We start from the raw sequence: 24,732 nt of genomic DNA, 5'->3' as shown, positions 1-24,732 counted from the left end.
ATCGAGTCCCACATCGGGCTCCTGGTGCATGGAGCCTGCTTCTCCCTCTGCCTGTGTCTCTGCCTCTCTCTCTCTCTCTGTGTGACTATCATAAATAAATAAAAATTTAAAAAAAGTTTAAAAAAATAAAGAGAGGGCCAGACAATAGACTATTAATACTTGAGTATTTTATTATAATTGTGATTAGTATTCTGAATGAGAAAGAGTTTTGTGCTGGGGCAAAGTGGGCTAACTCACCTGCTCTCAATTTGCAAGGGATGGTGTCAGATTTCTCTCCTTGGGCTCCAGATAGGAGCCAACTGTCTATCCTATTTCAGAATGTTTTATACCTCACCAGGGTTTAAAAGGCCTGCTCTTTGCCATGAATAGATGCTATGGAGTGAAGAGGAGGCTTTCCTTCAAAGGCTGCACCGTGTATGCATCTAGGAGGCACTCAGTAAGTAACTGGTGAGTTAATGAAGGTCATTTCAAGGAGGGTGAAAAAGCCACTGACTCCATCTGCAAAGGATGTTATAATGGCTAGCTAGGAAAAGAGAAAATCTCAGTACTATTACTCCTAGATTTCTGGAAGGGTGAGGAATTTGGGGACTAAGGGAGGCAGAGTAGCGATGTTGGACTTTCATTAGACAGTTCCTTTTTTAAAAAAAGGTAGGCTCCAAACCCAATGTAGGGCTTGAACTCACCACCCTGGGATCAAGAGTGGCATGCTCTACTGACTGAGCCAGCCAGGTACCCTTAGACATAGGTGCTGGCACTGTGCTAGGAAGCAGAGCCATCCATGAGGCAGACAGAGTCCCACCACTCCCGGGGCTTCCGGTCTGCTGAGAGCATAGGCAACAATAATGTGATAAGTATTATGAGGGGGGCAGGAAAGAGAAGATATCAAAGCTAATTCCAAAAGGGTGAGAGCTCCGAGAGGAGCGCCGGCAGGAGAGACTCCTCCCCCTGGAAGGATCAGCATATGCAAAGGTCTGGAGGATAGAAAGCAGGTTTATTCAAAGAACTCAAAAGAGTTGAGTGCGTTCCGATTTTGAAGGCTTGTTGAGCGAGAGAAGCAATTGGAAAGAAAAGTGGGGACATTCCATGCATTAGGCAGCCTTGCCCTTGGAGGAAAACATTTCCCCAATCTAGAACTATTTAGGGTTATGAAATCCAGAAGGTCGACCTCATTTTTTTTAAGATTTTTTTATTCATTGATTAGAGACACACACACACACAGAGAGAGAGAGAGGGAGAGAGGCAGAGACACAGGCAGAGGGAGAAGCAGGCTCCATGCAGGGAGCCCGATGTGGGACTCGATCCCAGGACTCCAGGATCTCACCCTGGGCCCAAGGCAGGCGCTAAACCACTACGCCACCCAGGGATCCCCCCGGTCGACCTCATTTTAAGGAAGACACAGCATTTACCGACTACCTTGATATATAATAGAACACTGGTTCATTCAATCCTCATAGAACTCTGTTGTTTGACATTATGACCCCTATTTTACAGATGGGATAACTGAGGCTCAGTTTGAGCACCTTGTCCAAGGTCCTACAGCTCACCCGGTTTGGGAATTTAGATTGTTCTTTTATGCAGATGCTTTTGTTCTAGCAGTTCTTTTTACCTGAGGTAATGCATGTAAAAGCTTTTTTGTAATAGAGTCTCATCCACATGAGGCATTATTAACTCTGGCAGGGCTTCTGGCTCCATCCAGGTCAGCCTGCAGCACTCAGGGAGCCCAGGAAGGGGCAGTAATGAAAGCCAAAAGGCCCAAAAGCCTCTCTTAAAATTCCGTCTCATCTATTCTGGTTCCCTCTCTGGGGGTACTTCCAGATACTATCTTCTGCTAAATAGAGTTTGATTCTCAGAAGTTGCAAGACGTGGGAGGTTTTTTTTAAAAAAAAAAAAAAAAAATCGGCAGCATCAAGGACAAAAAGCCCTGCAGCAGCCAGAACACAAAGAGTTTGAATTTTGAACAAAGGGCAGGGTGAGACCCGAAAGTAAATGCTGACACATCCTCTCTCCAGCTGTGAACGGGGGTCTGAGGGCTGCTGCAAAGGTCACCGATCTCCACATCTTTGGGGCAGGAAATGCAATTCAATCTTCTCAGTCACTGATCGCTCCGCAAGATTAATGGAATCGTCTCCAACACTGGTCTCTGTTCTGATGGCACAAAAAGTGAATCAAACTTCTCGCCTCCCCGCCCTCCTCTGACTAAGCAAGGTCAGCTGATTCCCCATTTTAAAAGTTCAACACTTTTCTCCAGGAAATTTGTCTCGGGGTGTTCCTTTGTGGGGCGAAACTCTACCTGCTGGGGTGAGACCAAAGGTGACACCTTAAGATGTGAGGACCTTTCTAGGCTTTTCATCTCTTCCTACTTCATCTTTCAAAATAAAATTAAGGGCAGAGTCGTCCCTGAAATGGTTAACTGCCAGCCCTGCTGTCCGGCCCGCAGGGATTGGCGGCCAATGACAATCTAGCGTGATGAAGTAATGCCTGGGCTTTGATTTTCATTGGTTAATGCACTTGTCCATCAATCGAAAGATGGGAGTTTTGAAAGTAGCTTTGAACTTTTATGACTCGCCTCCTGGAGTTAACCCCTTAATTAACTCACCTGTTATTTCCAAGTTCCCTTCGGATCCTAGCACGGGAAGACACAGAACTCTAGACACAAAGTCTTTCCCAAATGTCAAGAGCCAGACACTCAGCTTATATGTAAGCGGCTCTTTCTAACTTCCATCGACACAGGACTGGTGAAAAAAATTAAAAAAAAAAATAAATAAAAGAAGGAGAAGAAAAGAAAAAAGAAGTCTTTGGGAACTCCAAAGACTTAGAAAAAGTATGGTTTGTTGTTCCCCAAAGTACTTTTTAAATTTGCAAACGTAATGCAAAATATGACAAAAATCTAGGATTTGGCAAAGCTAGGAGGTGAATGTACATCTTTAGTATATTTGGTATATTTACTTTTGATGCCCTTTTTATGCTTGAAATATTTGATACAATTTAAAAGGACAAATTGTACATGAGATGATCTTTATATAACCCTCTCAAAATTTTCTCCCTCCTCAGCAGTGATCAAACATAATGGTTTGCGGGTCCACTGAAGCTCTTCTTTCTTCTTTTTTCTTAAACGTAAATGGGATCACAATATATGCGGTATTCTGATTTTTTTTGTTTCTTAACCACTCTTGAACTTTTTGAATCATGGCATTCAGATTTATCTCATCCTTACCTAATATTTTAGAATAATGCAGTTCTACAGATAGTATATGGAGAATCTCCAAGATCATATAAAGTGAAAAAGGAAAGGACAGTGGGTATATTTGTGTGACATAATCATAACAGAAAATATATATGTGTGTAAATGCATAAAGTATTTCTGATATGATACCCAAGAGAGTGTGAACGGGAGAAACTGGGTGGGTGGGGAGAGATGGAGGAGAAAGATCTGAAGCAATTTCTTTTAAAAAATATTTTATTTTTAAGTAATCTCTACCCCTAATGTAGGGCTCGAACTAATAATCCCAAGATCAAGAGTCACATACTCTACCAACCGAGATATCCAGGAGCCCCTAGACCTGAAGTATTTATTTATTTATTTATTTATTTTATTTATTATTATTTATTTATTTATTCCTGAGAGACACAGAGGCAGAGACATAGGTAGAGAGAGAAGTAGGCTCCCTGAGGGGAGCTCCATGTGGGACTTGATCCTGGGACTCCGGGATCTCGACCTGAGCGAGAGTCAGATGCTCAACCATTGAGCCACCCAGGCGTCCCCAGAAGCAATTTTAAAACCATTTTTAAGTTGTAGAATATTTAAAAAATACAACAGAATTTGTAAAGTTTTAAAGTACATTTTAAAGACTTACACGCAGGTGCCCACTATCTAGGTTAAGAAACAGAAAATCACCAGCACCTTTCTCTGTTCACATTTCTTTCTTTCTTTCTTTTTTAAAGATTTTATTTATTTATTTATTCTTGAGAGACACACAGAGAGAGGTAGAGACACAGGCAGAGGGAGAAGCAGGCTCCCTGAGTGGAGCCCGATGTGGGGACTGATCCCAGAACCCCGGGATCATGACCTGAGCTGAAGGCAGAAGCTCAACCCCTGAGCAACTCAGGTGCCCCTCTGTTCGCATTTCTTACCCTAGACTGGAGTCTCTTCCTGCCCTTTGTGTTAATCAATTCTTTGCTTTTTTTAAATGCCTTACAGCTTATGTATCAATACCTAAACAATATTTAGTTGGTTTGGATTTGCCTGATTTTGAACTTTATAGCCTTAAAAAGGATGAATAAAATGAAATTCTTGTTTGAGTAGGGTGATAACAGGTACAGAGTACAAAATTTGAAAGGTACTACACTTTAGAAAGTGAAATTAAATCTATAAGGTCCCAAGTCAGGCAATTCTAATGCATAGTGTGGTAAAAATGTTACACTGTACCAAAGAATACATTTGCCCCCCCCCATTCTTCTTCTTTTTTTTTTAAGATTTTATTTATTTATTCATGAGACACACACACAGAGAGGCAGGGGGAAACCCAATGGGGGACTCAATCCCAGGACCCCAGGATCATGCCCTGAGCTAAAGGCAGATGCTCAACCACTGACCCACCCAGGCATCCCCTTTTCTCAGTTCATTTCCCCCCTTTTGGATTCTATTTCTTTCCAAAGAAAATCCTGTACGTATAAAAGAATAAATGTAGATATAAATGTGTCCCCTTTGGTTGATGTAACTGGTCAGCACAATTTATTTATTTTTTTAAAAGATTTTATTTATTTATTCATGATAGACACACACAGAGAGAGAGAGGGAGGCAGAGACACAGGCAGAGGGAGAAGCGGGCTCCATGCAGGGAGCCCGACGTGGGACTCGATCCAGTGACTCCAGGATCACGCCCTGAGTGCTTAAACCACTGAGCCACCCAGGCTTCCCTGGTCAGCACAATTTAGTATAAATATTCTACACCTTGTTCTGTTTTGTGTTAATTTAAGGATATCATGAAATCATCCTGCTTCATTATTTATACAATTACTATATTCTTCTTGATGATTTAATAACATTTCAATGAGCAAATGGTCCAAAAATTATTTTTAATCAGTTCTCCAACTTTTAGATAGTTTCAGTCTTTTTCTGTTGCAAACAGGGCTACCATGGATTGCATGTTTGTTTTTGTATCTATCAGCAGGATATATATCAGGAAGTGGTTACCCATTTCTAAGGCTTCCTGCCCCTTCACCAATTATCTGTCCTTGAGAAGTGTATTTGTCAGGTCTGGGCAGGTGGGACAATCTTATTTTGGACTGGACGTCCCAACTGGCGTTCCAAGGTGCCTACAGTGCCATGCTATTGGCAGACACTCAGAGTGAGTGGTCTAAGGGCTAATTCCAAATGTTCACATTGTATCAGATGGCCCCTTCTAGGAAACCTTTGCAGCCATCCCTGGTCCCCTTCCCCTGGTTCATCATTCCAATACTTCATTTTCTCAGGTTCCTTCATTCATTTCACAGATATTTCCAGAAGGTTGATTGTAGAGACACAGTGCCAATCAGACTCTGAGTTATATATAGTCTGGTAGGTGAGTTAAGACAAGTTCTGAAAAACAAGGTAAGGTCGCACCATCCAATAACATAGACACTAGCTACTAAATACAGCTATTTAAATTTAATTAAAATTAAATAAAATTTAACATTCACTTCCTTAATCTCACTACCCATATTTCAAGTGCTCGATAGCCACATGTGGCTAGAGGCTGCTGTGTCATACAGTGCAGACGTAAGAATATTCTATGATCATGTCCTGGGGGACAGCTCTGCAGGGAGGCATAGTGAGGGGTAAAGCCTGTGAGCTCTGGATTCCTACAAGCCCTGGGTGCAAATCCTGTCTCTGTAATTTTATAGCTGTATAATTTGGGCAAGTAACTTGAGCTCTTTTGAGTCTCAGCCATAGACGTAGGGAATTACAGACCCACCCTCATTAGGGCTTAGGGGAAGATCCAAGGAAATAAATGTTAAGTGGCTTTGCTTAAACACATAGCACTCAAAAATCAGGAGCTCTTATAATCATGTATGAGAATGGCTTCAGTTTCCAACAGTTTTTAAAATCTTGTGGATTCCTAACTCTCTTGGGAGCCATCTGTCCACTCCCTGTCCAGGCTGGAGTATGTCTACAATCAGAGCTGGTTCTTATATATTCCCTCTGTCTTAAAGCACAGAGCTGCTCAATCACTCTTTGATGAATGAAGAAATGAATGAATGGGGCCAACACAGCCAGGATTTGACTGGGTCTTTTGTAAGAATGAGAAGGAGAGTCTGGGAAGTCATTATTACTAAGTTTCAAAAACAACTGGCCTGGTCTTTTTTTTTTTTTTCTACAAGAAAAAGTACATCTCTTGGAGGAGCACCTTAATTTGCCCTCTCCTCTCACCTACTGCCCACTCCTCTGGGACAATTAGCTAACTCTAGGAGCTCAAGGGTCTTGGCCCTCCCCTCTTTGGCCCAAAATAACCTCCTCCCCCACTTTGAGCAAATGCCTGGAATTCTTTCAACGGGAGGACAAAGCCTTTCATCTGCCAATTACTGATAAAGGGAAAATGCAAATATCGCTGGGGAAGGTGATCCATCAAAGGCCCAACATTTATTGAGTGACCACTTAGGACCAGGCGGTAGGGTAGGCATTCTGGGGGAGTCCAAGGGGAACACACCCCCCCCCTGGCCCATTCTTCTCTCTGGTCTGTAGTTTCCTCATGGTTTGTAAAGAGAAGGGGTTAAATTAGGTGACTACTCCACTCCTTCCCACTCTGACAAGCCAGAAAGTCCCCATTAGGGTGATATATGGACTTAACTGTTTTTGCACTGAGGTGCTGGCCATTGGATCTGAGGCCACATCGGGAGGGAGAGACGGATCTCTGGGAGGAAAGGTGAATTAGGATCAAGCATTCTATTTTGGTTTTGTCTGATTGTACTTAGCTTCCTATTCATGACCCTCCAGCCTGGAAGCCCTCCTTTGCACATGTTCATTTCATTATGTGGGAGCAAAGGAAGGTGGTCAATATCCAAAAAGGCCTGTGATGGCAGAACCAGGCTCCAGTTTGGGCTGGCAACTACACTTACAAGCTTGTGACCCTGGGTGAGTGGCTTTGCCTGAGACCCAGTTTCCTCATTTGTAACATGAGGAATAACAAGACTATTACCCTTCAAGGGGTCTTCTGTGAGAAAGAAGCAAATAAGATGGTCCCTGATTCTTGACAGAGGCTAAGGGCAAAACCCTTCTCAATCCTACTAAGCTAACCTGGGCTATTTCAGTTTGGAAACAAATTTTGACATTTGCCATCTAGTGGACTGGAATTAAGACAAAATTCAAAGAACAGTTTTTAGGGGTGGGTGGAAAAGAATATACAAAGACAGGACAGGAAATTTTAAGGTGAGTATAGGGGAAGCTGTCTCAGGGTGACCAACACAGAGCTGATGGTTCACATCCGATGTCTAATGGGGAAGCCACTTCCTCTCCACACATCTGTCTGAGTGGAGTGTTGACTAGGGATGATATTGGGGCAGAGGAATCACCTTGATTGATCATTTCTCTGAGCCTCAGTTTCTCTATCTGTGAAATGACCCGTTCCAACCAACCCACAGGGTTAATGATAGAACTAAAAATGTGTGTGGGGTTATTTTTATTTTTATTTTTTGCTTGTGGGTTTTTTGTTTGTTTGTTTGTTTGTTTGTTTTGGCAAAGCCTGCTATAAGCATCTATACTGTTCCTTTATTGTAGCCTTGGTGCCCTGTCCTCATGTCCTCCTGATCGTTACCCCAAAGATCAGGCCTAGTTGGTCTGGAGGAATGTTTAGGGCCTGCTTTTCTCATAATCAAAGTTGATTTCACTGTTGTTCATAATAGAATTACAGGATGGCACCTTTAGGATTCCAGTTTTGGGGGTGGACACAGCCAACCAGGTATATTGAGGGAAAGCAAGAGAGAGCCAATACCTCCTGCCAAGAATTTCTACAGGATTCATTAAGGGGCGCCCCAAAGTTTCCCGTACCCCATCCCAGAGCGCCTTGCACCTTTCCACCAACTTTTCTCCAATGAACGGCCAATAAGGGCTTACCCTTCGCCTGCTTGCCAGCTGCGTTAGGAGGCGCCAGATCCGATTCTCTCGGTATTTCACTCCTGAGCATCTATTTCCTTCTCTTGGCGAGCGCAGGGACCTTTAAAAACTGTCCAACTTCTGTTCCAGGGCTTGTCGCCTAGTAAAGGACTCCACAGACGCGGGCAGGATGAATGAATGAAAGGCAACATCTTCCGGTCAGCTTGGGTCCGAAAAGGCTCTAGTCTGGCCGTATTTCCTGTACCTGCGTGTGTGTGTGTGTGTGTGTGTGTGTGTGTGTGTGTGTGTGTGTGTGTGTATCCATATCTTTGAGTCCGGGAGTTTAAAAGTTATGCAGTCCGTACAGGTATGGAACTGCGCTAATTTCTTCCTGAGCCCCCAAATGTCTCCTCCATATGGCAGGTCCGCATATGGGGGTCTGGAGAGGGTCGCCCCCCCCCTAAAAAAAACCCCAAGACATGCAGCAGAAAAGAAAAAAAAAATCAATTATATATACAAAGCGCTTTGAATTTGGGTCGGCCACGTAGGTAATGGGGTGGGGTGGATGAAGGAAGAGGAAGAGGGGTGGCCCGCGGGGGCCGTGGGCAATGGGGGCAGGGATTGAGGTGGGGGGTCGTTTTTGGGGGTGCCAGGCCTTGGGGCTTTCTAGCCAGCAAGCTCGGCTTGCATTTCCGCGCCTCCTGCTGAGGCCAGCCGTGCAAATCTGCACCTCCCTCCCCACCCCCTCCTCCTTCCCTCCCTCCCTGCCCCGCCATCTCCGGGATGCGCCCGCCGCCTGCAACTCAGCCCTCCAAAAGTCAGCTCTGCACACAACTCCCGGGCGGCGGCGGCGCCTGCGTGCAAGGCGCACTCGTGACCCAACAACAAAACAGCGATGCCAGGGCGCTAACGGCGCCCGGTGCCTCCCGGGCGCCCTCCCCGCCCCACATCTCCTCCGGCAGCCGCCCCCGCCCCCCCCATCCCGGGCCGAGTGCCCCCTCCACTAGCCCGGCCGCAGGCTCAGAGCGCGATCGGCAACAATGTTTACGTTCCGGGGATTATGACGTCGACGCCTCCCCCCCCACAACTGCTGAAAATGGTTTCCTAGGACTTTGCAAACGGATCTGCTTAAGTGTTGGTGCAAAACTTTGTAGATCTCGGCTCTGGCTTGCTTTATTTATTTATTTTTTGGTTTGTTTTCTTTGGTCTTCCCTCCTTCCCCCCTCCGCCAAAATGCAGGGGGCAGGAGTGTTGACAATTAATTGGTGAACTCTCCTAAAAAAATGGAGGCAGAGAAAGACTCTGGAAGAAGATTGGTGTGTAGCTTTTTTTTTTTTTTCCCCAAATCTGTATCTGGTAATGATAGATCTATTTTTTTGTTGTTGTTGTTTCTTGCTGCCTTTTCTCTCCTTTTTCTGTATTTTGCAAGAGGACCGGAAAAAATATAATAAATTGCATGCAAAAGGAAGCAAGCAGCTTACTCCTCCAGTCCCTTGTGAGGCTCAGAGTCTCAGACACTTAAGTGGGGAGGTGGTAGCGGGGAAAGGCGTGGAGAGAGGCTGAGCGGGCTCGGGGTTCGCCCGGAATCTGGGGGGCTGCAGGGCCCGGCGCTGGGCGGTCGAGGGAGGAGGCAGGGGATGCGGGGAGTGGTGGGGGAGTCTCCTTAGGAAGTGAGTGTGCGCGCGCGCTTGTGGGGAGATGAGGCAGCTGCTGGTGCGTTTTGGGGTCTCCGATGGGAGCTTTGTGGCGGGCCGTCTGCCTCTCCCCCTCCCAAGCCCCGACCTCCCCCTCCACCTCTTCTTTTAGCATTGGCGGTCGGTCGGCGGGGGCGGCTGGGGTCTCAGCCCTTCCATTTCAGCTTTCCAGCTTCCCGAGTAGCTCGGGGGCGGCTCCAGTCTTAGAAATGCCGCCGGCCCCCGGTTCCGGCTTCCCGGCTCTGCCGCCGCGGCCGCCCGGGCTGCTATTAGCGCCGAGCGGGGCGCTGCGGCGGCTCCTCCCGGGGCCTACAAATACCCCGCCAGCCCGTGCGCCGAGCCCCCTTAGCGGGTTACATAACCGGGCTCCCGGCCGAGTGGGCAAAACTCAACATCTATCGGGGATGGGGGCAAGGGAGAGCCCCCCCATGTCCTTTACGTTGCCTCCAAAGATGCAGGAGGGGAGTGCCCTGCCTAGGGGACAGCCGGCCCCCGGGGGCGCGGGCCCCCCTCGTTATCTTGATTTTCAGCATCTTTGGCATTTGCGCAAAGTTGCTCGGGTCGCAGTGGTGGGGTGCAAGGGGTGCGCAACTCCTGCACCTGCTTGAGCCGGGCCTAGGGTAAGAGGCGACCCCCAGTTCCCCAATAATGCCTCGGGCTCTCTGGTTTGGGTCCCCGCAGCGCCCGATTGACCGCCAGAGATACGACGAGAACGAGGACTTGTCGGACGTGGAGGAGATCGTCAGCGTTCGCGGCTTCAGCCTGGAGGAGAAGCTGCGCAGTCAGCTGTACCAGGGGGACTTCGTGCACGCCATGGAGGGCAAAGGTGAGGCGCCCCCTCTTCGGGCTGCTCTCCGCGCCGCGGGCCGAGCGCACGTGGGGAGGGAGCTGCCGGTGGCTGGGTTCGTATTTCGCGCCCGCGTCCCCCATTCCAGGGGATCCGGTGACGAAACGAGGCCGAGCACTGGGGGGGTGGGGTGGGGTGGCGAAGGAGGAGGGCAGGCGGGAACGGGGGCCGGGCGTGGGCCTAGACCCGGCCCGCGCCCACAGCTGGCCCCAGGGTGGGCAGAGCTAGGGGACCGGCGGTCGGAGGGACCTGGGGACCGACGGGTGGACGGAGGGAAGACATGTGCGCGGCATTCACCCCTCCCAGAGCCAGCCCAGCTCCCTGTGCTGCTTGAGGTGCGGCTGCTTGGCCGGGAGAGGGGCTGGGGTGCCCCTGGGTCATTGGGATGAGGTCCCCCCCCCAGGCCTGAAGCCTCCCAAAACCCCGTCCCGCTTCCGGCCTTGCCAGTTAGGAGCTGGTGCTGAGGATGCTCGGGTCACTGAATGATGCCCTGTCAGCCCCTCGGGTCTATGGAACCCCATAACCTTCTGGTCTCTGCCAGATTGGAGCAAGGGCTGGAACCGGCATGTATACCTGAGGCCTCTGGCCCTTCAGCCTTGACAATTTGAAGTAAGGACTCAAAAGAGAGTTTTACCCCCTCAGCCTTCAGGCTGAGATTCCTGACCCCTGTAGTTTGAAGCGAAAACTTGGGGTACCCCTTTGGGGAACAGTACCTCTTCTCAGCGTGAGACCTTGAGGGCTCTGTCCCTTGTAGGCCCTGCCAGTTTAAGAGGAGAAGTTGAGGAAACCTCTGGGGTTTTGGGGTGCCACCCCAGCCTGATACCTTCAGGGCCTGAGTTTCTCCTTGACCCTAGTATTAGAATGCTGTCTGGTGGTATCCTGCCAACATTGGGGTGATGTTCTGGCTTGGGTCTGAGGCCTCCAGAGGCCCTGAGTGACCTGTGGTTCTGCCTGTGGGGTTGGAGTTTTGGAGATGCCCCTGCCTACCTAGGTATTTCCCTAAGCTCTCTGGGGTTTCTAAGTTCTTTTTTTTTCCTCTCAGATATTCAAGTTTCCTTTATGATACACCATTTCCATTTTGTTGACACCTCCTCCCTCCATCCCCCTTGGAAATCCCTTCCATCCCTCAGTGAGCTGCTAACAGAGGAAGTGCCTTCCCCTCCAGGTTCTGCTTGAGTGGCTGGGACTGGGTTAGCCCCCCGAAGAGACAGTCCTGGCTTTGCATTTTTGAAGTTTGTCTTTTGTCCCCAACTGCTTCCTGGGGTGCTGGGCTTCAGTGGTAGGAGGTAGTGGTTGGGGGAGGGAAGAAGAAATTTCTTCCAGCCAGCCCGGTCTTAAGAACATCGAATATTCAGGCAGACAGTCTAGGGAGAGGGGGGCTAGTCTCAAATACATTTAAATTTCCTTAGCACAAGTGGGCTTTTAATTCCTTTCATTTCTTTCCCATTTTACTGAGTTTGGTGGATCCTATGAGAAAACTACATGCAGACACTTCCTAGTCATTTGTGAGGAATTCTCAGCCCAAGATCTGAGTGTTTTCTCAAGCTCATTTGTGGAAGTTGAAGCTGAGGAGAGTTGGGGGGAGTGGGGTGGTCTGCTTTGGGTGTGGGTGTGTAGGGGGTGAATTCCAGCTAGGGAGAGACCTTAAATCTGCTGTCTGGGCTCTTTTCAAAGGAGAGAGCCCTAGCGTTTTGGTAGTTAATTCAGATCCGGCCCCAAAACTTCAAGGGAGGAGCTGAGAAACAGAAGGATCCCTTAGCCTGGATTCAAAATAGAAGCTTCTTAAACTCTGCCTTTAAATCCTTAGGAATCCCCATTCACTGTGAGCCCCTGGGGATCTGAGCTGCTAAGGTCAGGGCTTTCCCCAGCTCCGGTTTTGTTCTCTTCCTCTGCTCTGAGCTGAGTTGCCTTGGCCTCCTCCCCCACCAAGCTGCCCTGGTGAACTGTTTCCATGGGGCAGGGGCTTCAGGGGCCTGTGATCTCTCCCGTTTCTCCTCTGGCTGACCAGGGAGGGCTTGTGGCCTTGTGGATTGCTTGAGTTCACCTGAGGATTTGAGGCTGTGATGGTTTATCTCTGCTTTCCTCAACTCCATATTTAGGAATGAGGTTGGGTCAGATCCCCTGGTTTTGGAACTCAAGGAACATAGAAATGAAGGCCTCCTTCATTCTCCAGGGCTTTCAATAAGGGATTTGGGGGTCTACGCTAGACAAACCCGAGACAGAGAGCTGCCTGGTGGATTTGCTTTGGGCCTCGCTGTGCCCCCTTCACGCTACCTTCACCTGAGGGGAGCGCCCTGGTCAGTTACCCAGGGGAAGCAAGGATGGCAGTAACCGGAGCAGAATTACACTATTAAGACAACAAAGCTGTGCCCAGTTCTCTAGTTATTTTGGCACCAAATACACAGTTTCCAGGGAAACCAGCTTTCCCCCCCTCCCCTTCACTATGCAGGATATTACAATAAGATCTTCCCTGATGCTCAGCTACAATGAGAACCCTCCTCCCAACCTCCTCTCTGGGGCTTCAGATCCTCCCAGGTGGTATTCTTCAATTTTGCTCTGCCTTTACTTTCTGAACTCAGCTTGGGGTGCATTTCTCTTTCCCTCTTTCTCAGTGATTGCTGGGGCTTTTTCTGTGAGGGGCTCTTTCATGAGTCTCCCTCCTCAACCTCCCTGGCCTTGGGCTGCTCATTGACAAGTTCTGACCCGTGGGGCATGCAGGGAATGACGGAGTAGGCAGAGGAGCGGATAGTTGGCATGGCTTCTCTTGGGCTTTGCCTGCTCCATTTTCCTGTCATTTTACAGGAGAGCTGGTGCCCTAGACTGGTGCTCGCATCTAGTATCACCATGTTCCTTCCTCCGGCCTGCTGATCGTGGTTCATCTCTCTTCTGTGACTTAACTAACCTGTTTTAATTCCGATATCCAAACAGATTTCAACTACGAGTATGTGCAGAGAGAAGCGCTCAGGGTTCCCCTGATATTTCGAGAAAAGGATGGCCTGGGGATTAAGTAAGTTGCTGAAATGAATTGTTTCTTCCCACATCTTTCTCCTTGATGTAGTTTATAGTTCAGGATAGATTTCTTCTATCCTTTTCCCCACCTCTCATCACAGAGAAGGCTCTTTCTTCATTATCTGGGGATAGTATCTCTTTGTTCAAGGCCTGGCAAAGGGGAAAAACCCTCCAAAGATTGGTCTCTTCCAGAGAATTTGGGCAGAGAGGACAGAGGGTACATAAACCGCGTGTTGACGTCTTTCCCTGACCTAGCCCAGTTATGTGTGGTGACTTCCTAAAGAGAATTGTGCCTCTCTCCCAAGTTAGGAAACTGAGGCAGCGCCTGAGCTGTGAAGGGATTGGCCAGTCTCTAAGCCCAGAAGAAAGGGCACCTAGATACATATTTTTCTTCTCAGACTCCCATTATGTGGGAAAGTGGTGCTCTTCTGTGCAGGGCATGTTCTCTAGGATGCTAGGCTCCAAGTCTTCTCTTTTTCTGCCTGCCCCAGCACCTGCCTCCACTGTGTCTTGTTTGGTTTACATTCTCTTAGAGATCTGTCAGAGCTCCAGGTGGGGTTGGGGAGAGATCCAGGAGGAAGGCTGGAAGAACAGGTTTCCGCCCAGGGCGGAGGTGGAAAGGAGGCTGCTGGTGTCATCCCAGCTTGCCTCTTTCTCCAACATCTAGCTACTGCCAGGCTTGCTCAAGAGTCTCGTTCCAAGGGTAGAAATCAAACCTTTGACATCACTGTTAATTAATAGTGAAGGTCACCATAGTCATTATGACCGGTGTTACGGAATCCCTGGAATTGGAATGATGTGTGTCTTTTTTTTTCCCCCTTTCAACTTAAAGAGATCCCTGCAACCCTCCATACAACTCCTTTTATGGAGAGTGTTTGCTAGTGGAAGAGACAGAGAGAGCTGCCCACCCTAAAAGAAAGCAGGTGTTTGAGTGCCCAGCTCAGGACTTACCCTGGACACATGATGATTCAGTCTTCCTCTCAAAAGTGGCATGGATACTGGATTTCCTGTCTTTTCTGTGGCAGTGCTGAGCTCATATTGGGGAGAGTGAGGGGGTTGGTTTGCCTACCGGGGTGAGGAAAGGGCTCAGTGGTTGGAGATTGACCCTTTCTGGGGGGCACTGATTGGTCTATCACTTTCTCTCTAGATGATCTCATTTTGGGTTCCCAAACTGAGACAAGGGAATGCTCTTGGAAACATGGCCTTCCCCTGCCCCCAGAGTTGGGTCTAACTCTTGTTCTTGGCTACCCGGCAAATGACTGTACTTCTCTTTTTCCAGGATGCCCGACCCAGATTTCACAGTCCGAGATGTCAAACTCCTAGTGGGTAAGTTGCCTGCTGTGTGTGCAGCTCAGAGATGCCCAAAGTAGGGAGTACAAGGGGCAGGAGCTCTTTACCACCCACCTATTTAGACCTTTAACTGCCCCTGAAAAGAAAGTCCCTGTGGGAGGAGGCAGGAGCAGGTGTGAGCTGCAACCGTCTGGTTCTGGAGAACAGGTCAGATTGCAAAGTCATAAGAAGCTGTATGAAAGAGTGTTTGCCAGCACACAGTTTTATGAGGCCGATTTGGACCCTAGCCTCCATCAGCAATACAATCTTAGATCTTTCCTTTGCGTTTGTTTGTGGGTTGCTGAGTAAACACTGGGTGCTTTGTGACCCCTGAAAGACTTTCAGACTTTCAGAGGGGAGGGATCATTCTTCCTGCTTCCTCAGGGTTCCAGACAGGTCTAGGGTGGGGTTTAACACCCAGTACCCAGCAAATGCTTGTTAACTCCCTGAGCACCTGCAGAGTGTAGCTGATCACTTAGTGCTTCTGGACACCAGACCAGGTAGCCAGTGGCATTTCAGATATTATGGAAATCCTTTAATAAATCCATTCTTTTCCTAAGTGTTTATCAATTAGCTCCTACATGGTAGCAAGATCAGAGGTATGAACATGACAGACAAGATCCCTTTCCTCTTGGCTGGAGTGACAAGCAACAAATAAGTAAACAGGTTTTAAAAATCTGTATCATTTTGGAAGGTGATAAAGCCTATGAAGAAATAAAGCAGGGTATTGGGATAGAATGTGATGGGAGCTGTATTTTATTTTATTTTTTAGTTTTTATTTATTTACTTTTTTTAGAGAGAGAGTATGTGTACACACACACACCCAATGGTGGGAGAAGGAGAGAGAGAATTTTAAAAAAAATAGATTTTATTTATTCATAAGAGACACAGACAGGGAGAGAGAGGCAGAGACACAGGCAGAGGGAGAAGCAGGCTCCATGCAGGGAGCCCGATGTGGACTCGATCCTGGGACTCCAGGATCATGCCCTGAGCCAAAGGTAGGCGCTAAACCACTGAGCCACCCAGGGATCCCCCAGATAATCTTAAGCAGGTTCCATGCCCAGTGTGGAGCCTTATGCTGGGCTAGATCTCATTACCCTGAGATCATGATGTGAGCCAAAATCAAGAGTCAATGCTTAACAGCATACTGATTGAGGCACCCAGGAAGCTGTATTTTAGATTGGGTGGTCAGAGAGGGCCTGGGGTGTTGTGTACATTTGAACAGAGGCCTGACTGATGAGAAGCCAGCTGTGGGAAAGCACTTGCCAGATTGAGGGACAGGCTAGGAGAGGAGTAGAGTGAGTAAGGGGGAAAGTAGAAGGGAGAGGTCACAGGGCTGGGGCCATGTTGGGCCTTATAGGCCCTGGCAGGGAATTTGGGTTTGACTGCTGGTGTGATGGGAAGCCACTGGATAGTTTTAAAGTAGGGCAACGGTGGTAGCTGTGCTATCTGATCTCTTTCTTTCTTTCTTCTTCTTCTTCTTTTTTTTTTTTTTTTAAGATTTTAATTTTATTTATTCATGAGAGACATGCAGAGAGAGGCAGAGACATAGGCAGAGGGAGAAGCAGGCTCCCTTTAGGGAGCCTGATTCAAGACTCAATCCTAGAACCCTGGGATCATGACCTGAGCCAAAAGGCAGACACTCAACCACTTAGCCACCTAGGCGTCCGTGGTCATTTTCTTTTTTTAATTTATTTTAATTTTAAAATAATTAAAAAAATATTTATTTATTTGAGAGAGAGAGAGAAAGAGAGAGCAGAAGCAGGGAGAGTGGCAGAGGAAGAAGCAGACTCCTTGTTGAGCAAGGGGCCAAACACGAGGCTCGATCCCAGGACCCTGTAATCATGACCTGAGCCGAAGCTGGATGCTTAACCAACTGAACCATCTAGGCGCCCCTATCTGATCATTTTTTTTGGGAGAGGGTTAAAAACATTTTTAAAATAATGTAAAATTCATACACTGTAAAATTCACTAACTATTTCAGAATGTACAGTTCAGCACTTTTGGTACATCCACAGTGTTGTGCAGTTATTTCATAACATAGATCACCTATAAAGTCAACCCTGTACCTTCCAGTTCCTCTCAGCTTCTGACCCCCAACAACCAGTGACAACCATGTGTTTTTTGCCTCTGTGGGTTTGTCTATTCTGGATGTTTCATGTAAGTGGAATCATAGACTAAGTGGCTTTTGTGACTGGCTTCTTTTATTCAGCATCATGTTTTTGAGGTTCATCCATGCTTCATTCTCTTTTATGGGTGAATGAGATTCCATTGGACACATGTGCATAGACCACATCTTGTTGATCTACTTATCAGTTGATGGATGTTTTTGGTTATTTCTATTTCTTGTCTGTTATAAATAATGTTCGTGGGGCAGCCCTGGTGGCTCAGCAGTTTGGCGCCTCCTTCCGCCCGGGGCGTGATCCTGGGGTCCTGGGATCGAGTCCCACGTCGGGCTCCCTGCAGTGGAGCCTGCTTCTCCCTCTGCCTGTGTCTCTGCCTCTCTCTCTCTCTGTCTCTAATAAATAAATAAAATCTTAAAAAAAAATAATGTTCATGGACAAGTTTTTGGGTGAACATACCTTTTCATTTCTCTTGGTCTATACCTAGGTAACTGGGTCATATGGTAACTATGTTTAACTTGAGGAACTGCCAGACTTTTTCAAAGCAGCTGGCCATTTTGTATTCGCATTAGCAACATACGAGTGCTCCAATTTCTTTACATCCTCTCCAAGCTTGTTATTGCCTGTCTTTTTGATGATCACCATCCCAGGGGGCATGAGTGGTGTGATATGATTTGAGTTTCATAAAAGCTGATGTTGGTGGCTGTGTGGATGAAGACAGCTGACCAGTAGTTCTGTCAGATATTCCAGCCAGAATGATTAAGTCCAAAGTGTTTAAACAGATACTCAGAAGGGGGGTTGATTGGTAGAAGAATCTCAGTTAATTGGAGAGGACTTGGCTGAGGAGATACATTTTCTTTCTTTCTTTTCTTTTTTTTTTTTTTTAAGATTTATTTATTTATGATAGACACAGATATAGAGAGAGAGATGTAGAGATCCAGGCAGAGGGAGAAGCAGGCTCCATGCCGGGAGCCTGATGTGGGACTCGATCCCGGGACTCCAGGATCGCGCCCTGGGCCAAAGCCAGGCACCGAACCGCTGAGCCACCCAGGGATCCCCCATTTTCTTTTTTTTTTTTTTAAGATTTTATTTATTTACTCACGAGAGACACACAGAGAGAGGCAGAGTCATAGGCAGAGGGAGAAGCAGGCTCCATGCAGGGAGCCTGATGCAGGACTCGATCCCAGGACCCCAGTATCATGACCTGAGCTGAAGGCAGACGCTCAACCATTGAGCCAACCACACGTTCCTTCCTCTATAAGGATTCTCTAAGAGAATGAATGAAGCCTTAGCATTATGTTGGCTGACGGGTGCTTGGTGAATAGTCCTCAGTATTATTTATTATGATGGCAGGATATGGATCTGTTGAGATTTTCTTTATGAGTAAGGTTGAAAGCCAGATTCTCATGTCTGAGGTTTAGGCAATATCAGAGTCTTCACAGTGTTGCTCTTGGTCCTTTTGAGGAACTTAAAAACCCTTTGCAGTTTTATTATGCTCTAGTCATATGCAGGCTACTCTTTCTTTCTCTGTGCTCCATTCTTCTGGTTGTTGAAGCAAGAGGACTCAGTTAGATGGTCCTGACATCCTTGCCAGCTCTCAAGTCTGGGATGGCAAAGAAAGAGGGAAGGGTAATATTTGTACCCCATCTCTCTTGGCATTTCTGTGATAATCAAATGGATTGATGGGTATTGAAGTGGTTTGTGAAGGTATAGGGTGTTCTTACATTGGGAGGGGTACAGTTAGCGTGGAGCATTATTATGACCATTTTAGTCTCTGAGAGCACACACAGGCTTCTTGAGAGCGCAAAAGGGCACATACTTCGTAGTGACATAAACGGCAAATTAACTCAAGCTGGCCTAAGCAAAACAATTCACTGGCTTACGTAATAAGTTTGGGGTGTGGCCTTTAGATACATCTAGATCTAGGTGTTCCAAGAAGATCTCCAGAGGCTGTTCCAAGAGATCTCTTGTTTTTCCTTTCTGGTTCCCTCTTTTGCTTCCTCTTCCTGTTTCATTCTTGGGCAAGCTTCTCCCCTTGTGGTGGCAAAGATGAGGAGCCAGCAGCTCCTGGCTTTTATCCTTCCCTCTCAGCCCACCAGTATTTCCATCAGATATTTCTGGATTGGCTCTGGCAGGCTTAGCGCAACCCTGGTCAGTTTCAGCAGAAGCAAGTGATCTGGGAGTGGGGAAGGAGTGACGCTCCAGGGTTGCTGGGTGACATAAACATGCCCCTAATGGAAATGGGGGTTCTGCCTTGGAAGGCAGTGTCTGGGGAAGGCTGGGCCAACACTCAGTGTGGGATCTTAGCCTCTGTCTTCCAGACTCTTGCCACCTTCCCAGGCCTCGAATCTTGGGAGGCAGCTGTTTGAGAAGGGATCAGCCATTGAGGCAAGTTGGAGCTACAGATTCTTCTCTAATGCCCCAAAACGGACTTTTCTCTCTTGGCCCTATTTGTATGCCGTCTAGGAATTGAGGCATCTGGTCTCTGTTCTTAGCTCCTCACCTTTAAAAACAAAACAAAACAAAACAAAACAAAACACAAAAAAAGGGCACTTTCCATTTTTAGGACCCTGTACACTTAAAATAAAAGCTTTTTATTGAAGTATAATTTACATATAGAAAAGTCCATGTATGGTAGCCATACAGCTTGATTAAGTTTAACAAATTGAACACACTACATATGGTACCCGGCACCCCAGGTGCCACCCCTTGTGTTTTCACGCAGTCGCTGCCATCCATTGTCACCTGGACTTCTAACAGCATGGATGCATTCTGCCTGTGTTCCTACTTTATGACAATGGAATCAGGCAGGTGTCCTCTTTTTTTTTTTTTTTTCAGGTGTCCTCTTTTGGTTTCTGCTTCTTTTGCTCAACTTGGTGTTTATAAGGCATCCAGATTGTTGTGTGTAGTTGTGGATGGTTTATTTTCATTGTTGTGGTTTTCCATTATGCGACTGTATCACAACATGTTTATTCATTCTATTATTTATTTATTTATTTATTTATTTTTTATTTACGATAGTCATACAGAGAGAGAGAGAGGCAGAGACACAGGCAGAGGGAGAAGCAGACTCCACGCACCGGGAGCCCGACATGGGATTCGATCCCGGGTCCCCAGGATCGCACCCTGGGCCAAAGGCAGGCGCCAAACCGCTGTGCCACCCAGGGATCCCTATTCATTCTATTATTAATGGGTTCCAGGTAGCTGCCGGTTTAAGGCTGTGTCTAGTGCTTCTATGAACCCTCTAATCATGACCTGTGAACAGATGGATGCGTTTTTGTTGGGCATATACCTCAGAGCGGAATTGCTTGGGTCATGGGGGGTGTGTATACATTCGGTTTTAGTAGATATGGTCAAGTAATTGTCCACAGGGGTTGTTGGTCTGGTTCTGATTGCTCCACATCCTCACCAAGAGTTCGTGTTTCATTTTGGTTGCTATGTTGGTGGGAGCGTAGTTTAATCACATGGTGGTGTTAGTTTGCCTCTCTTTCATGACTAATGAAATTGAGCTTCGTTGTTCATATGTTTATTTGCTAGTTGGGTATACTCTTTTGTGAACTGTCTGATCAAGTCTTTTTATCCGTTATTTTGAAGGCTCATCTCCTGTTGGTTGTAAGATGCCTTATTTGCTAGGGCCACCACAACAAAGTACTACAGACTGGATGATGTGAACAACAGAAATTTATTTGTTCACAATTCTGTAGTCAGAAGTCTAAGATCAAAGTGTTGTAGGGTTGGTTTCTCCAAAGGCCTCTTTCCTTGGCTTTGTAGATGGCTGTCTTCTCCCTGTGTCTTCATGTGGCCTTCCTTCTCTGTTTCTGTGACCTAATCTCTTCTTGTAAGGATGTCAGTCTTGTGGGATTAGGGCCTTATTTTATTTTAGATCTTATTTTAACTTAATTAGCTCTTTAAAGACTGTTCTCAAATATAATTACATTTTGAGGTCCTGAGGGTTAGGACCTCAACACATAAATTTTAGGGGACACAATTCAGCCCATAACGTAGTTTCTTGAAATATTCTGGATATGATTATGTATTCCAAAATCACCTCTGACTTTGTGGGTTGGTTGCCTTTTCATACTCCTCTCATACTCCTGTATCTTTGAATGAACAGACATTCTTTATTTTCACATAGACCACTTAGGTCTTTTTGGTCTATTACTTCTTTTGTATCTCGTTCAAGAAACGTTTGCACATGCCAGGGTTGGAAGACTTTCATGTTTTTCTGAAAAAAGCTTTATGGTTCAAACTTTCACACTGAGATCTGTAGTTTTTCTGGAATTGATTTTTGTGTTTGGGACAAGATAGGGGTCGAGATTCCTTTTTCCCTGTATGGATATCCAGTTGATCCCAGTACCATTATTGAAAAAACACCCTCTCCTCAGTAGCACTGACGTATTGTCATTGTCATAAATCAGGTGATTGCATTTGTGTGGGTCTGTTTCTAGATGCTCTATTGTGCATGTCCCCTGAGCAGCTCCCCCATCCCACAACCAATATTCTCAACCCCAGATAGTTCATTTAAGAAGACTGAGATATTTTCACATCTGTGGCCTGGGAGTTGGGGGGATAGGGAGACTGAGAAAGAATTCTAGTTGCCTCTGAAGATGCTTTAAACTTTCCGAGAAAACATATCCATAAAGTGCTGGGTCCCCACTCACTCTCCACAATTATGTCATTGAGGGATGGCTCCCAGCCATGGGGTCCTGCATATTATGTCTTTATTGTCTTTCTCTCTAATGAGGATACCCAAGCTAAGTGATGTTTTCTTTAGCCCCCTTTCTTGAAAAATCTTCATGACAAATCACCTCATTCACTATTCATTTATTTACCCAATTATGGTAATAATCACCTTTATCTTTTACTGTATGTTTATCATATGACCTCATTTTGTCCTCACCAATAATCATATAAATTAAGTGTTACTGTTACCTTTCCCAGTCGGGGATCCCAGGCTTAGAAGGAACAACCCATGTGGCCCATAGATGGGACCATTGAGTTCGGATCTGAACCTAGCTCTGGGCGTTTCCCATGCTTGTGCTTCATGACTTTCTCCTCCTCCGTGTCGTGTTGTGTCCGGTGAAGGGGACTCACCAGACATGCATGTGCCCTTAACAGGCTGTTCTTGGTAAATTCTCACTCCTTAGAAATCAGCGATAGCTGACTTGCTTCCAGACCTTTTTTTTTTTCATTTGGTTTAATCATAGACATTTTACATCGTAAACCCTGGAAGAGTTCTTAGAATCCTTGTAGTCTTGCTTTCCCCTTTTACAAGTGGGAAAAACTGAGGCCTGGAGAGAAGTGACTTGCAAGTTGCCCAGACAGCAGATGGCACATCAGATTCAAACGTGGGTTTGAATTTCAGTGGTTGGGAGACGGTGATGCTTGTAACGCAAACCCTGAGGAAAAGTAGACTTGTGTGGGGGATGTGGATGGGCTTAGTTCTGGCCATGCTGGATGGAGCTCTGGAGGAAAACCCAGGTTGGACAGACGGGACAGGAGGCATCCACCTGGCGGAACAGACAGAAATGCAAGCAGGGGGAGGTGCGTGAAGTCAGGAGGGCTGAGGCCCCTGAGCCCCAAAGGAAGAAGGGTTTCAGAGGGGTTCAGTTATGTTTCCTTTTTTACTCTTTAATAAGATGAACACCTAGCTCACTGGGTTTTTTGTCCTATTTCCCTTTTCCTGGAAAGCTACTGTTCTGAAATCAAATTTTTAAATTTTTTTTAAAATTTATTTATGATAGCTACAGAGAGAGAGAGAGAGAGGCAGAGACACAGGCAGAGGGAGAAGCAGGCTCCATGCACCGGGAGCCCGACGTGGGATTCGATCCCGGGTCTCCAGGATCGTGCCCTGGGCCAAAGGCAGGCACCAAACCGCTGCGCCACCCAGGGATCCCTCAAATTTTTTTTTTTAAGATTTTATTTATTAATTAGAGTGAAAGAGGGAGAAAGCGAGCATAAGTAGGCAGGGCGGCAGGCAGAGGGAGAGGGAAGAGGTAAACTGTCTGCTGAGCAGGGAGTACCATATGGGGCTTGATCTCAGAACCCTGAAATGATGACTTGAGCTGAAGGCAGACGCTTAACTGATTGAGCCACGCAGGTGCCCCTGAAATCAAAATCTTGACTGCATTTGGGCCTTGGGGAACTAAACTTGCTTCTGCCCTCTGTTTACCTAATAGGAATCACTCCCCTGTGGAGTGGCTCCTTAGACTGGAACTACTAGCGTTAACTACTGCTTACTGAGATCTTATCACAGGCCAGGGACCACTCCCATATTATTTTGTCTGATCACGTAAAACTAGGGCAGCCCTGGTGGCACAGCGGTTTAGCACCGCCTGTAGCCCAGGATGTGATCCTGGGGTCCCGGGATCGAGTCCTACGTCGGGCTCCCTGTGTGGGGCCTACTTCTCCCTCTGCCTGTGTCTCTGCCTCTCTTTTCCTCTCTCTCTCTCATGAATAAATAAATAAAATCTTAAAGAAAAAAACTAAATAAAAAACCCAAACTGTATTTACCACTATCCCCATTCCATAGATGTCAAATTGAGGCTCAGAGTGACTTATCCACAGTCAAATAGCTAATGTGTGGAATTGCTGAGATTTATGCCCATATCCATTTGACCAAGGAGCTGTTCTTTTAACTTCTGTGCAGAGCTGTGGCTGGTTCTCAGTGTCCTGTAATCCATAGCTCTTTATTGTTTTTGGCTCAGGTGTCTTTTGAGTTTTCTTGGCTGATTGGGTTTAACTTTGATTTGTTAATCTGGGTTTGTATCTTCTTACGCTCATCTGTCTGGGAGGGTCAGGCAAGGTCTTGAACCCAGGGCACAACAGAGACCCAGAGAGCCTCAGGACTACGTGCCCAAGGCCTCACTGCTAGGAGATAGCTGAGTGAGATTTGAACCAGGGCTGGTGCTTTCTAGAATAAACAGTAGTACCTCTGTGCAATGGATGAGGAGATCCTGTCAAGATGCAGAAACAAAAACCAATCCAGAAAATGGAGGAAGATAGGGTTTCCAGAACGATGATGCAGGACAGTTGTGGGCACTCTGCGAAGAGTGGGCTCAGGAGGAGTGTGGGGTCAGTGCCTGAGTGTGCTTTATATTAGTGTTCAAAGTGACTTTCAGCAGCCTCTTTCCGGCTCTGAGCCCACGGCTCTTGGAGCTGACTGATGGGGCCTTCAAAGCAAGGGCCATGGGGCCACGGATTAATTTCTGCTGCTGGAATTTGTTGGATGTGTGTGTAGCCTGGGAGCCCAGAGAACCAATGAGATGTGGGGAGGAGTGGAGAAGGGGGGTGGGCTGAGTTGCTGGCCTACTTAGGAATGCCAGGCTCTGCTCAATGTGAAAAGTTTCTCCTATAACCCATTGATTTCAGGAGCCTGAGAGTTCCAGGGCTCCGGGTCCCTTGCAGGATCCAAAGGGCAGTCTGTCCCTGTTACTTGCTCCAAGGATGGCTGCTTCCCAAAGCGTGGAGGGCCACATTCCATTCTTAGTGCTGACCTGCCCCTCCTGTCCCCTGGGGGCACATGCCTCCTCCCTTGTGCTCAGCTTCCTGCTCAGACACCTGGCACTTATGCCCAGCTCTCCTTTGCCATCCGTGGCAGACTAGACTGGGAACCTGAGAAGATGGAGAGCTAATTCTTAATCTCCCAGCTCAGACTGAAGA

General features: G+C 46.9%; 1 protein-coding gene across 3 annotated transcripts in view; it reads left to right on the top strand.

Annotated features, from left to right (window-relative positions):
* The first annotated feature begins 9,106 nt into the window (after window positions 1–9,106).
* Window positions 9,107–24,732, top strand: part of KDM2B (lysine demethylase 2B) — a 120,065-nt gene continuing 104,439 nt past the window's right edge. Inside the window, exons 1-4 of one of the 3 annotated variants that reach the window (XM_055323419.1) lie at window positions 9,107–9,384; window positions 10,444–10,588; window positions 13,538–13,616; window positions 14,898–14,944. In XM_055323419.1, coding sequence (XP_055179394.1) covers window positions 9,352–9,384; window positions 10,444–10,588; window positions 13,538–13,616; window positions 14,898–14,944 — 304 coding nt within the window. In that variant the 5' untranslated portion in view covers window positions 9,107–9,351. Of the gene's footprint in view, window positions 9,385–9,732; window positions 9,782–10,443; window positions 10,589–13,537; window positions 13,617–14,897; window positions 14,945–24,732 lie in introns of those variants that run through there. The other 2 variants (XM_055323416.1, XM_055323418.1) reach the window with 2 other exon arrangements.

The sequence above is a fragment of the Nyctereutes procyonoides genome, unplaced genomic scaffold, assembly GCF_905146905.1.
Source record: "Nyctereutes procyonoides isolate TBG_1078 unplaced genomic scaffold, NYPRO_anot_genome, whole genome shotgun sequence".
Taxonomy (NCBI): Eukaryota; Metazoa; Chordata; class Mammalia; order Carnivora; family Canidae; genus Nyctereutes; species Nyctereutes procyonoides.
The sequence above is the reverse complement of the archived record's forward strand: the minus strand, read 5'-3'. Positions and strand labels throughout refer to the sequence as shown.